At 59.7% G+C, this 12,894-nt stretch overlaps 3 protein-coding genes across 6 annotated transcripts; all 3 read right to left on the bottom strand.

Moving 5' to 3' along the window:
- Window positions 1–320: 320 nt before the first annotated feature.
- LOC136566040 (aurora kinase A- and ninein-interacting protein-like) lies at window positions 321–2,366 on the bottom strand. Its single transcript, XM_066564986.1, has 3 exons — window positions 2,260–2,366; window positions 1,649–1,781; window positions 321–1,155 (listed from the first exon to the last, which is right to left on the bottom strand). Exons 1-3 carry the CDS (start codon window positions 2,347–2,349, stop codon window positions 443–445), a joined length of 936 nt encoding a protein of 311 aa, XP_066421083.1. The 5' UTR covers window positions 2,350–2,366; the 3' UTR covers window positions 321–442.
- An 873-nt stretch (window positions 2,367–3,239) lies between these two features.
- PAQR7 (progestin and adipoQ receptor family member 7) lies at window positions 3,240–6,795 on the bottom strand. Of its 4 annotated transcripts, XM_066564824.1 has the most exons (3): window positions 6,695–6,795; window positions 6,514–6,617; window positions 3,240–4,488 (listed from the first exon to the last, which is right to left on the bottom strand). In XM_066564824.1, the coding sequence occupies exon 3, from the start codon at window positions 4,457–4,459 to the stop codon at window positions 3,428–3,430; it is 1,032 nt and encodes a 343-aa protein (XP_066420921.1). In that variant the 5' UTR covers window positions 4,460–4,488; window positions 6,514–6,617; window positions 6,695–6,795; the 3' UTR covers window positions 3,240–3,427. The 4 variants fall into 4 exon arrangements, with proteins under 4 accessions (XP_066420921.1, XP_066420919.1, XP_066420918.1 ...); XM_066564822.1 differs by lacking the exon at window positions 6,514–6,617 and having other exon boundaries at window positions 6,695–6,767; XM_066564821.1 differs by lacking the exons at window positions 6,514–6,617; window positions 6,695–6,795 and adding an exon at window positions 6,011–6,439.
- Window positions 6,796–8,486: 1,691 nt separating this feature from the next.
- On the bottom strand, window positions 8,487–12,619 carry STMN1 (stathmin 1). The gene is made up of 5 exons (XM_066564836.1): window positions 12,557–12,619; window positions 11,037–11,107; window positions 10,180–10,352; window positions 9,333–9,524; window positions 8,487–8,999 (listed from the first exon to the last, which is right to left on the bottom strand). The coding sequence occupies exons 2-5, from the start codon at window positions 11,047–11,049 to the stop codon at window positions 8,931–8,933; spliced, it is 447 nt and encodes a 148-aa protein (XP_066420933.1). The 5' UTR covers window positions 11,050–11,107; window positions 12,557–12,619; the 3' UTR covers window positions 8,487–8,930.
- Window positions 12,620–12,894: the final 275 nt, after the last annotated feature.

Here is a 12,894-nt window from a genome sequence, read left to right as displayed (position 1 = left end):
TGATGGGCTCGGGGTGGGGCTGGAATCCCAAATATTCAGGGGCCAGGGGCTTTCTTCGTCCTCCTGGATGTCCTTGAAAAATTAAATCATCATCCCCACCTCCAAAACCAGAGAAGAGGATTCTGTGGCAGAGAGATGTGAGAATGTCCATTTTTAGGGAGCTCCTCCCCTGCTGGATGCACCCAGAGCCCCTGGGTGCTGTGGGCACTGTCCCTGTCCCCACAGGGCCCCTCTGCACCAGGATTTGGGGGGTTTTGGTGGAGATGGAGCTCTCAGCACTCCCTGCTCTGGGAATGAGCTCCAGGGACACAGCCAAACCCTCAGAAACAAAACTCCGACTTTTATTTGGATTAAAGCAGCATCTCAGAGAACAAACAGGAGCTGGGGGCTGCACCGAGGGCTTCCCTCCCCACTGTGAGCACCACAGAGCTGGGCTGGGCTCTCACCAGTGCTTGATGACCCTGTTCCCTTCTGAGTCCTGTGTGAACAGGGGCTCAGAGCCCAGCTCGGGGGGGTGCGGGGCCCTGGGGGGGCTGGGGGTGCCCCTGGGGGTGTCCCTGTCCCTGGAGGGGCTGGGGGTGGCCCTGTCCCTGTCCCTGTGGGCAGTGACCCTGCTCGCCTGGCAGAGGAGCTGCCTGGCTGTGGGGATGTCCCTGTCCCTGTCCCTGGAGGGGCTGCGGGTGGCCCTGGAGGGGCTGTCCCTGTCCCTGTCCCTCCCCTGGCACAGGAGCTCCATGCAGGGCCCCGCTGGGGCCTGGCCCCGCTCCCGCAGGGGCTGTGCTGGCCCCGGGCTCTGGGGGGAGCAGCAAACCCCGCTGGGAGCAGCCCCTGGGGCCGGGTTTGTGTGCCCTGGCCCAGCTCTGGGGCCGGGCAATGCTGTCCTGCCCCCTGAGGCCGTTCCTGCAGGAGACACCCAGGGGTTGCTGCTGCCCCAGCCCCAGGAATCCCCCCCAGCCCCAGGGGAGGCTTTGCTGAGCCTCTGAGGCCCCACCTGGGGCTCCAGGGGTGTTTGTCCTGCCCGGGCTGTGCCCTGCAGCCCCTGCCCAGCCCCGGGGGGCTCCTCCTGGGCTCCCTCCAGCCGTGGCAAGGGCAGGATCTTCACCCTGGATTCCTCCCAGGGAGCAGCAGGCCTGAGGTTCTCTTTGTCTCTTTCATCTGCAAACAACAAGGAATTGGTGAAAGCTGAGCCATTAACCACCCCCAGAGCATCCCTGCTGTGCCCTGAGTGTCCCCAGGGACTGTCCCCAGCACTGCCACCACCCCCAGGGGTCCCCAGAGCTGCAGAGGCTGCCCTGGCACAGCCCCAGAGCTGCAGCTGCAGCCCAGAGTCACCAAAAACCCCCAGAACTCCCCAGCTCTACCCTGGCCTCACACTGGCATCGAGCCCCATGTTTGCCTCTGAAACCATCCCATAGAAAATCCAAGTTTTGCCTCGGAAACCATTTCATTAAAAAATCCAAGTTTTACCTCTGAAATAATTCCATAGAAAATCCAAGTTTTACCTTGGAAACCATTCCATATAAAATCCAAGTTCCCAGGACCATCCAGCTCCCCCTTCCTGGGAGTTCCAACCTTTGCCCTGTGCCCCACAAAATGCCCAGCATTTTCTGCCCAGGAGAGGAGAGCTGGGTTGGTGAGGGCTGAGTACCTGGCTGGGGGCTGAAGAAGCTGAGGATGGAGCTCTGCCTGGGGCTGATGCCTTCCCTGCTGCCAGGCTGTGGGAGCAGCACCAGGCTCTGCTTCCTCCCTGCAGCTCGGGTGGGTGCTCTGAGCGTGAGGGGCTGCGGGGAGAAACACATGAAAAATATTAAATTAAATAGAAAACCAACTCTGCCCCTGTCCCAGCACTGTGGAACAGCTCACACCTTCATTATGCGGCATCAGAATGCTGGATAAGTCATTATCATTTGACAATAATTATTAGTTATTAATAATTAGCAAAGCATCAGTCATTTGGGGTGGGCAGCTGTTCCACGGCTCTGCCACCCTCATGGCAAGAAGTTCTTCCCCACGCTGAGGTGGAACTCGTTGTGTTTTATTTTATGGCCATTGCTCCTTGTCCTGTCCCTGAACAGAGCCTGGCACCATTCTCTGACAGCCCTTGGGGATATTTTATGGTTTTTGGGGTCCCCTCTCAGCCTCCCCTCCCCAGGCCCCGAAGGAGCCCCGGGGTTCAATGGCAGCGCCTCAGCCCGGCCCGAGGGTCCCGGGGGGCTCCCGGTGCTGGCCTGACCCCCCCGGTTCCCCTCAGGGCCTCACCGGCGCCCGGCCCCGCTTCAGCTCCGCCGTGTCCAGCCACACCCCGCAGGCCTCGGCCGGGGCCGCGCCGGCCCCGCGCCGCCGCCTCATCCCGGGGCTGCCGGCGGCTCCCCGGAACCGGGCCTGGGCACGGTTCCGGTTCCGGGTTTTCCCCTTCCCCGGTTCCGGTTTTTCCCGGTCCGTTCCCGTTCCCCGGTTCCGGTTCCGGTTTTTCCCGGTTCCCGGTTCGCGTTTTCCCGCTCGCGCCGGCCCCGCCCTCAACACGCACTGCGCACGCGCCGCCCGCAGGAACAGACCAATAGGAGATGAGAGGCGGTGCCATGTGTGCCCCGCCCCTAAGACGCACTGCGCACGCGCTGCCCTAGGGAATGGGCCAATGGGAGATGAGGGGCGGTGCCACGTCTGTCCCGCCCCCTAAGCAGCACTGCGCACGCGCCGCCTGCACTACGGACCAATGGGAGATGAGGGGCGGATCCAGATGTGGGATGAGACCACGCCCACACGGGCCCTGCCCTGTATAAGGGATTGTGGCGGCAGGGCGTCTGCAGAGGATTGGGAGCGGAACTGGGAGCAGGACCGGAGCGGGGCTGGCGGGGGCAGAACGGCCCCAGCTTTGCCCGGATCCACGGCGGGACATCCACACCCGCCTGTTCCCAGCCTGACCCGGTGCTGGGGCTCCCATCGCACCAACCCCTCCTCTCCCCATGCCTTCAGGGCCAGGGCCGTGCCCATGCTGCTCCCAGCGGGTAAAGGATGGGGCCTGGCACTGCATGGAGAGCTCTGAACAACTCCCTCAGCCCTACAGGAGGGGCCTGACGTGATGTTAAATTAATTTGTCACCTCAGTGGTTTAACCAGCCTCGCCTTGGTCCGTTTCCACGGTTTAGAGTCTGACAGGGACCAGATGGCCTCTCCTTATCTCGTGCTGGGAGCCCTGGCAGCCTCCCAGAGCCTTCCCAGCCCATCAGGGCACACGGACACTTTGTTCCAACTGTTTATTCAGAGCTGAACTGAACCCTGTACCATTCTATGAGCAAGCTGGAACTTAGGCTGGATTTAAAAAGCACTAAAAGCATTTCTCATTCTTATAGAAAGCACTTGCTGAGTAACAGTTCCTGAAGCAGCATCTGGGGGCTTGGGGCTGGGTTTGGGCTGGGCTCATTTTTTGTTTACTCCTCCTTGAGGCCCAGCTTGTTCCTCACCCTGCGGGCCATGTAGGCGGCTGTGAGGACGGAGCAGGTGATGGTGAGCAGGAAGAGGGCAGAGAAGTCATGAGCCAGGCCCTGCTGCAGGGAGGAGTAGATCTCCCTCCTGGACTTGTAGTCCAGCACCACGGCCTCGATCTGCGCCAGCGTGCAGAGCACCAGGAACACGTGGAAGATCTGGTGGCTCTGCCCCACGAAGTGGCACCTCCCGGGGAACCACTTCTCGGGGTAGGGGTGGGAGAAGAAGAAGGCGGCGAGGAGGAAGAAGAGCACCTGGCACTTGTGGTAGAGCAGGGCGGGGTCGGGGCGCGCGGCCGTGCAGATGCGGTGCAGCACGGGGCTGATGTCCAGCAGGTAGGCCAGCCCCGAGGGCAGCTCCTGGCACAGGCGCCCGGGCAGCGGGCAGCGCGGGTGGAAGCGGAACTTGGCGTAGCAGGAGCCGGCACAGGACAGCCAGGCCAGCGCCGCCGCCAGCGGCAGGAAGAACCCGCGGACCTGGCGGTGCCAGCCCGGCTCGATGGCGTAGTAGAAGTGACCCAGGGCGCTGCCATACTGGTACACGGCCACCCCCACGTAGTCCATGAAGAAGAAGCTGTAATGCCAGAACTCAGACTTGGCCTGCAGCAGGTGGGCCAGGCTGCTGAAGGTCAGGTAGGTGATGGAGGCGGCCAGGATGATGAGCAGGGGCCGGGCGTGCGCGTCCTGCCCGAAGTCCACGCGCTGCCAGAGGCACTGCAGGCGCAGCAGCAGCACCAGCGCGGCCGCCAGGTGCGACCACACGTTGACGGCCTCGTTGTGCTGCTGGAAGAGCGTGGAGAAGTAATAGCGCCAGGTCTGGCGCACGGGCCGGTAGCCGCCGTGGATGTAGGGCTTCCAGAACACCGGGGGCACCTCGGCGCTGCTCACCGTGCCCAGGGACAGCGGCGCCAGCAGCCCCGGCAGCTGCCTCACGCTGATGAGGAGCTGGCTCAGCTTCTGCGGCACCACCGTGGCCATGCTCGGGCCAAACTCCACCTCCTTGTTACCTTGGGGAAGGAAAGAAAGTTCTGCTGTGGGGTTTTAATGCAATAATTGTCGCAGACATCTTTTATGGAAAACCCTTTCCTTAGGATTTTCCCTCCTGAGAAGCTGAGAGGCCTCAGGAACAAAATGTACCCAATGGTTATCTGCTGCTGTGGAATGCAACAGGTGCATCTGGGATTGGGCTCATGTGCTTGTTTCTAATTAATGGCCAATCACAGCCCAGCTGGCTCGGACTCTCTGTCTGAGACACAAGCTTTTGTTATTCATTCTTTCTTTTTCTATTCTTAGCCAGCCTTCTGATGAAATCCTTTCTTCTATTCTTTTGGTATAGTTTTAATATAATATATTTCATAAAATAGTAAATCAGCCTTCTGAAACATGGAGTCAGATCCTTCTCTCTTCCCTCATCCTCGGATCCCTGCGAACACGGTCACAAATAATCAACAAGCAGAGGGTGTTTAAATGCTCTGGTTGGGTTTTTCCTCCATAGAATCCCCAACAACAGTGACAAAAAGGAGGCTGGAGGGAGATTTAAGAACCCCTGAGGTGCCTCTGCTGTGGGGGCAGCCCCAAGGACACGAGGCTGGGGTTAAATGACAATAATGAACACACCAGGACACAGCAGTGCCTGGCTCACCCCCCTCCCTGTGGTTTGGGAACTGCTAAACAAACCAAGCATCCCAAACAAAGCTCCCACTGCAGATTCCCCCTCCTGTAAACTGTTTGCAGTGTCTGTCCTTACAAATACCAACAAGTAACAGAGGCTGCAGCTCCTGTGTTTGGAGTTTTACCTCCTTTTTTTAGCTTCTGATTTTCCAAGCAGCTTCCCACATCGTGGCCCTGCTACACCACTGAGGTCCAGCAGAGTAATCTTTATCAGCAGGAATTTCCATATTTACCTTTTGGAAGCTGCTGTCCTTACCCAGTGCAAGGCAGCCCTGCCAGCTTCTTCAGCCTTTTCATAAAAACTTATTGAGATTCTTTACCTGCTCTTGCTCAGACAAGTCCTGAAGAAAACCTGGTTCACGTCCAGCTCCAGTGCTGCTCTGTGCCTCACCCCCAGACAAGTGCCCTCATTTCAGGGACAGGAAAAGCTCTTCAAAGTTTGGGAACAGGAGGAGGTGGGGATGGGACTGTTTGCTTTAAAAAACTCTGTAATTTCCTCATCAAAGTTAGGCTGTAACTCATTCCTGCCTGAATCCAAGGGGCACAGATGCAGAAAGAAAAACAAACCAGGCTCTTTGCTGCTCCATTTCCCTCCCAAGTGCCCTTTGCCCACCTGGCCGGGTTAGAGAGGCCCGGCTGGGGCAGGACCTCACCCCGGCCACCCCAGCCCTCCCCAGCCCTGCACCCTCCCCAAAAGCCGCCACCTTCTGGGGCTGCCAGGGGAAATTCACCCCCTGAACTTCCTCCGGCTCTGAACCGCAGCAGCCCCGAGAGGGCAAAAGCAGAACCTGCCCAGTTCGGCGGTTGTGCCCCAAATTCCGCGGGCAGCTGGGAGCAAACGCTGCCCGGAGAACTTGCCTGGGTGCCGGGGCTGCCTCCGGGAGCAGGGCAGGGGGCTCAGCTCTCACTCAGCTCTCTCAGCTCTCAGCTCGACCCCTCCGCAGCTCCCAGAAGGGAAATTCCTGCGGGAAAGGCGGCCCTGGGAGATGCCGTGGCAAGAGCAGCCCGGCCAAGGGAGTGGTGTTTACTTCAGCTCCTCCAAAGCTCGTCGGAGCAGGATTTCATCCGCCGAGCTCTTCCCAACTACCGAGCCTTGAGCAACGCTCCGTTATGACGGGAGCGCATCCTGGAAATCCTTCGTGTGCCTCGTACTCCAAATAACAGCCTGCGCCTCCGCAGAGCCGGGCTAACGCTGCCTCAGCCGCCTGGCGTTTCCTCCGCAGCGTTTCCTTTGCCCGGCAGCATCCACCCCACCCGCTGGATTTTTCTGCGATGATAAAGACTCGCCCCCGGCTGTTTACATCGCTGTTTGCTCCCGCCACGCAGCGGCACAGCCTCCCAAAGCCTCCCAAAGCACTCACGGCTCTCATTTTCCAACCACCTCGGGTTTTCTCCGGCTCCGATCAGCCCCCGATCCACCTGAGCCCCCGCAGACCCTGGGCAGCCCGGGATGGTTCTCCCTCCCCTGGGATGGGGATGAGCCGGGTTTTGGTTCCCGTCCCATCGTGGAGCCCCCTGGGACCCCCGGCCCCGCCCCGGCACCTGCAGAACGGCCCCGTCCGGTCCGAACGGCCCCGGCCCGGCCCCGCCGCCTCCTCCCGGCCGGGGGTCCCGGGGGTCGCGGCCCCTTGGAGCTGCTCCGAGCCGCTGCTCCTCCCTTTGCAGCCCCGACGCGGCTCCGCATCCCTCCCTCCCTCCCGACGCGGCTGGAATAAGTTGTTGTTGTTGTTATTATTATTATTATTATTATTAATTTTTTAAGGAACTGTTTCCAGCCCAGCTCTCCCCAGAGGGACCCCGAGTTCTGTTTTCCTGCCCTGCTCATTCCCTTCCCTTACCCCCCCTCAGGTCACTGCTGTCCTCTCCCTCCTCCCACCCCCCCAAATCCCCCCGGAGCCCTCGGGGACCCCCGAGCGGTCCCTGCAGCCCCGCTGAGCCCAGGCTCGGCAGGCACGGGCAGCAGAAGGAAGAGGAGGGAACAGAAGGCCCCGCGCGAGCTCTGACAGCTCTGGCAAGCCTAAACCTCACATTTAGCATCCATTTGGGCTCCAGCACCATTTGGGGTTTGGCAGAGCTGCCATTCTCCTCCCCCACGTTCGGGAGAGAGGAGAAAAAACCCCACATGGCATCGGGGACACTCTTTCCTCAGCAGGTAACTACATTAAAATGAAGATCTGGGGGGTTTTGATTGCTGATTGTGCCTCATTTTGTACTCCGGAGCTGCTCCAGGGCTCCCTCCAGCCTCCATTACGCAGTGCCTGGGGCTCAGCCGCTCTCCTGGCTGCACTCGCAAGCCTTGAGACAAAGTTCAGCCCTGTTTTCCTGCCCTCAGCCTGTGGGGCAGACCCTGACCCCATCTCTGGGCAGATTCTGACCCCATTCCCAGGCAAACCCTGACCCTATTCCTGGGCAGGTTCTGACCCCATCCCCAAGCAGACCCTGGCCCCTTTCCCGGGCAGGCCCTGGCCCCACACCGGTGTCCTCAGGTTCCTCCCTCACTGCCGGGCCATGCCGAGGAGCCCCGAGCCCAGCAGGGAGCAGCAGCGCCTCTCCCGTCCCTCCAACCCTGCCGCAAATCGCTCAGGGCAGGGCCAGGACCCACCGTGGCACTGCAGGGCTCTGTCCCGCTGCTCCTCTGGGGTAAGAACGCGGCAGAGCCCAGGGGGACACGGGCAAAGTGTCCCGAGCCGAGGCTCCTTCTCCACCACACCCCAGAGCAGAGTCCAGCGGGCCAGGACTCCCCGAGTCCCTTAGAAAAAACCAATTCTCTACGGATATTCCACCTTCAGGTGCTCTGGGTGTGGAGTTAAACTGAAAACAAACGCGGGAGCCAAGGACAGAGGAGGGATTGAGGCCAGTGCCAGCAGTGCCACCTCCAAGGAGCTGTGGCAGCCCCAGGGTGTTTTGGGGAGGGTGGTGGTGCCTGCTCACACCCCCAGGGCAGCCCACGTACCTGTGGGTATCCTCAGGGCAGGGTTTGGGGTACAACACAGCGATTTTGTTCCAAATCCACCTAAAAATCATCTTTGCTCAGAGCCCCTCCCCTTTCTTGCAGGCAGAAGGAACAAACAGAGCAGGCTGGGGGCAGGTGCTGCTGCACCCCAGCACAGAAATTGTTCTTCTGCCCTGAGCCCTTGGGGCAGCCACGCAGGTCCTGCTGGCCCCTGTGCCACACACGTCCCCCCGGAGCCCTGGGCAACAAGGGCCGTTTGTTGGATGGCCCAGCAGCACAAACAGCCCCAGCTGAGGTGTCACACAAAGCCCCCATTGTCACAGCCCCAGGACAATGCCCTGGCCCTGCACCCAGCCCTGGCTCCTGAGGAAGGCAGGCAGATAACAGCACTGTGCAGCTTTATTGAGTCACTTGTTACAGCAGGATTTTAGCAGACTGGACAGTCAGAGATTTTTGTTTGAAGTGTAACAGATATTCAGCATGGAACAGTTACCAGAGATTCCTTGCACAAAGGTCTTACAGAGCTGATACAGTACTCGCCATCAACCCAGGAGCGAGTGCACTGGCGTAGAAAAGGATGCAACAAGAAGAAAAAGCTACACTGGAAAGACAACACTTTAGAAAAGTGACACATGGAAGGTCTCCCCTCTAGCCCCCAAAGCAAGTGTACAGTTTGGATCTAATTTTACAGTTCTACATCAGTTTCTAAGAAACGTAAAAAAAAAGAAATATATATATAACCGAACCAAAACCAAAGTTAAAACCACTGGCCAGTACAGTCTTTGGATATTTGGAGGAGGGGGAGAGTCAGTTGCCAGAGCGGAGTCAGTCGGTCTCGGCCTCGCCAGGGTCTTTGCCTTCTTTGTTCTTTCGGACCTCTTCCACATGCTTGTCCTGAAAAACAGCACAGAACTGAAAACAGCAGCACGGGAGCTGGAAAACAGCAGCACGGGAGCTGGAAAACAGCAGCACGGGAGCTGGAAAACAGCAGCACGGGAGCTGTGAGCTCTGGGGACAGGAGGTTCTGGGGACAGGGGGCTCCACACCACTGAGGGGCACAGAGGCTGCCCAGCTCCATCCCTCCTGCACAGAGCTGGAATGCTGCAGATTCCACGAGCTCCCCACCTGCTCAGGGCAGCCTCTTCCTCGGGAGGATTTTTTGGGGTTTTTTACCGACTTTTCCCAGCAGGGAGCAGGGGCAGCTCCCTGGCAGGGCTCCACACCCACCTTCTCCCGCAAGCGCTCCAGCTTGGCAGCCATTTGTGCCTCACGGTTCTCTTTGTTGGCTTCCATTTTGTGGGTCAGCTTCTCCTCTGCCATTTTGCTGAAGTTGTTGTTCTCCTCGATGGCTTTCTGCAGCACCTCCTTCTCGTGCTCCCGCTTCTCGGCCAGCTGCTTCAGCACTTCTGCCTCGTGGGACTGGGGAGGCACGGCCAGGAGTGAGGGAGCCCCAGGGCTCCTCGGGCACTCGCTCAGCTCCTGGGGCTGCCACCCTCCCTCAGAACCTGCACCTCTCACCACATCTACCTGCAAAGCTCACTTTCTGGCATTGCACACCTTGTTAAATGGGGTTTTTCTGGAGAGGGAACATGGATTTGGTTTTTTTGATGTTAATATCGAAGGAACTTTCCTTGAAGATCCTCCCTTCTCACTGAGATTCAGGTCAGGCTCACCTCAATCAAAGCCTCGCCACCCTCGAGGGCTCCAGGCTGCACCCCCAGCCACATCTTTCATCACTCAGACAATTTATTCCCCAACTTCTCATTACACATTCACTGCTGCATTTTCTGGGAGAAAATTCATCTGTTCTGGTGTTAAAAGACAAGAAAAACAGCTTCTTCCTGAAAGAGCTGCCCCTCTCAGCTACGTTCCCTCCCAGTTTTTCTTCACAATCTCTTTGGAACCAAAACCATGACCACAGAGCTTCATGAGAGCCCCAGGGATTTCATTAATAAATTCCAGTAATATTCAATTTGGCATTTAAAAAACAAAACACTTATCCCAAGAATGAAAAGAGAGCCCCAAACTCTGAGAACTGGTGGAGCAGAGCTCACTTCAGCTGCTCCAGCTTTACCTTGCGTCTCTCCTCAGCTGCTTCCAGCTTCTTCTGGATCTCCTCCAGGGACACATCCTTCTTCTTGGGGGGAGACAGAGGGAACTCTGCCACGGCCTCTTTGGAGCGGGGGCTGAGGATCAGCTCAAAGGCCTGCCCAGAGGCTCGCTTCTCCAGCTCCTTCACCTGGATGTCTGGGAGAACAGGGAACAAAGCCACAAAAACGAGTATTGAGTGCAGGAACTGGCTCAGGTGACGTTAAAAACAGCCTTCCAAAATTCAGCACCCCCAAGTCCCCCGAGGAAGGGCAGCCAGGACAGGAGTTTTGTTTTCAGCACAGCAATACTGTTAAAAATGTGGAAATCTCCTTTGCAACCCTTCCTCGATCCTGCATCGCCCAAGCACCTGCTGCTTTAATTTAGCCATCAACATCCCAAGCGGTGAGAACAAGTCCATTGGCTCAAACCAAAAATCATTCTCCACCCAGTGACAAACCTGAGGATGAATTTCCAGGCGCTTGCCTGCAACCTGAGAGAGCCAAGAAGGGAAAAAAGGGTTTTTGGAGAAATGTGCAGGCAGGGCTGTCTCCCCCAGCCCTGCAGGGTGTCAGCTGCACCCGCGTGGTCCCCACGATGTCTCTGTGACAGCCAGCTCTGCCGAGGGAGCAGATGGCTGCAGGGAGCCCATCTGCTGCCAGACTCCTCTTTTGGGGTGTTTTCACAACCACCCAGCTCCAGCAGCCTCGCCCAAGATGGGAGAAAAGCCTGCTGACAGCGGCTTATTTCACTAGATTTGGGTTCTAAGTTATTCCTGAAGAAATTAGGAGGCAACAACAAAAAAAAAAGACACAAGAGCATTTAGCACAGGATTCTACCTACCAGAAGTAGCCATGGCCAAGAAAATCAGAGTCCAGAAGCCAAGCCTGGGAGAAGGTCAGTCAGGTGGGTTCCTAGGTAACAAAGAGATGTGCCTTTCAACAGCCAGCACAGGGATCCTGCTCCTTCTAATAGAAACTGCTGAACAGAATTAGAGCTGCTGAACAAAAGGCAGACAAGGTAGGTCACTGCAGTCAGTGATTCCAGGCATTTTGTGCAGCTGATGGACGGTGCTGCGAATACTGGAGATGCTATGGAATTACTGGCGTTGCAGGAGCTGGGTGATATTCGAGCATCTTCAATCTGTTTTATTCCACCTTAAGGTACTCGAACAAAGACCCCCGTTTTAGCATGGGGCTGTGGGGATTTCACCGCTCTCACACATATAAAAGAGCTCGCAGAATACAAAAATGACGCACCACAGGACAGCACGGCTAGGATTCCTGCCACTCCCGAAGGATCTGAAATGTGCGCAATCGAGCTCATTTAAAATTCGGTTTTAATTGCGCAGATCAAGTCAGATGCTTCACACCGCGGCAGACAGCGAGGGCGTACACCGCCCAGCACACCTCGTGAAAACGGGGCACCGTAAAAAAATGCCAGAAAAAGGTCTAGGAGCCGTTTAAATTAAAATCAACAAAAAAGGGGTTTTTTGGGGGGGGTGGAAGGGGCTCGGATCGGGGGCCGGGCGGGGCCGGGGCGCGGAGCGGGGACCGCGCGGCCCTGGCCCCGCCCCCTCGCGGCAGCAGCCAATCACCACCGAGGCGCCAGCGGAGGCCCCGCCCCCGGCCCGCCCCCGCCCCTCCAACCGCACCGAATTCAAACGGCTGGGGAGAGCGCGCGCGCGCCCGCGCGAGGGGGCTCGAGGGAGGGGGCGGGGCCAGCGCCAACATCCGGGCACCTGCCGCCCCCCGCCTCAGGTGCGGGGCCGCCCCCCCGCCCCCCGCCTCAGCCCCTCAGGGGCGAAGGGGACGGGGAGCGCTGGGCAGCGACACCGGGACAGGGCGCTCCGACAGGGTCCCCCACAGCTCGATGGCGTCGGGGCGCGGCCGCCCGGATACCGCCCCTTCCCCACTAACAATGGCGGGGAGGGGAGGGGGCGCCGCTGCCGCGGGTAGGGCGTCGCCCCTCGCTAAGGGACAATAGCCACCCCCTTCCCCTCCGCGATCGGGGCACGGGGGGAACACGGACGCATACGAGGAATCCCCCCCATTGTCTCCCTTCCCTTTGTCACCGCAACGCTCCAAAACCGGGCGGCGACGCGATGCCCGCGAGCGGGGACAAAAGCGACCCCCGCCCCGAGCGCCCGAGAAGCGCCCCGCAGCCCCCCCTCACCTTGACACCCACCCTGGGGACCCCTCCGCCGCCCGTATCAACGGGGCGCCGCACCCCCGTGAAGCACCGACACTTCCCCCTGTCCTTCCTCCAGCCCCCTCGAGACGCGGAGGGTGCGGCGGGGGGGGCCCCCGCGGCCGCGGCCCGCCCGTGCCCGCTCCCCCGTGGCGGCCCCGCCGCGCACCCACCTGCCCGCGCCGCCGCTCCGGCCACACTCCGCTCGCGCCCGCCCCGCCGTGCACAAAAGCGCCAAACAAAGGCACGTGACCCGCCCCGCCCCGCCCCGATTGGCCGAGCCCGCCGGCACGTGCCGCCCGCCGGGGAGGGGGGGGGGGCTGTGGGGGGCTCGTGCCCACCCCCCACGAACGCGCCCCCCCGCCCCCGGCCGCGCGGGGCATGCCGGGAGTTGTAGTTCGCCCCTGGCAGGGGGCGGCGGCCCCCGCGCTCGGCCCGGGCCGCACCGGGGCTGCGGGGCCGGACCGCGACTCCCCCCGGCCGTCAGGGACCCCCAGAGCCCCGCGCTGGG

The sequence above is a fragment of the Molothrus aeneus genome, chromosome 23 (genome assembly GCF_037042795.1).
Source record: "Molothrus aeneus isolate 106 chromosome 23, BPBGC_Maene_1.0, whole genome shotgun sequence".
NCBI lineage: Eukaryota > Metazoa > Chordata > Aves > Passeriformes > Icteridae > Molothrus > Molothrus aeneus.
The sequence above is the reverse complement of the archived record's forward strand: the minus strand, read 5'-3'. Positions and strand labels throughout refer to the sequence as shown.

Excerpts from the sequence above, each read along its gene's own strand:
- STMN1 (XM_066564836.1), bottom strand. Across the intron at positions 9,525-10,179 it reads CAGCTGAGGAGAGACGCAAG|TCCCACGAGGCAGAAGTGCT; the intron begins GTAAAGCTGGAG and ends GTGCCTCCCCAG. Across the intron at positions 9,000-9,332 it reads TGGAGCGCTTGCGGGAGAAG|GACAAGCATGTGGAAGAGGT; the intron begins GTGGGTGTGGAG and ends GCTGTTTTTCAG.
- PAQR7 (XM_066564824.1), bottom strand. The coding sequence starts at position 4,459 with ATGGCCACGGTGGTGCCGCAGAAGCTGAGCCAGCTCCTCATCAGCGTG.
- LOC136566040 (XM_066564986.1), bottom strand. The coding sequence starts at position 2,349 with ATGAGGCGGCGGCGCGGGGCCGGCGCGGCCCCGGCCGAGGCCTGCGGG. Across the intron at positions 1,782-2,259 it reads TGAAGCGGGGCCGGGCGCCG|CCCCTCACGCTCAGAGCACC; the intron begins GTGAGGCCCTGA and ends TTCTCCCCGCAG. Across the intron at positions 1,156-1,648 it reads CTTCTTCAGCCCCCAGCCAG|ATGAAAGAGACAAAGAGAAC; the intron begins GTACTCAGCCCT and ends TGTTGTTTGCAG.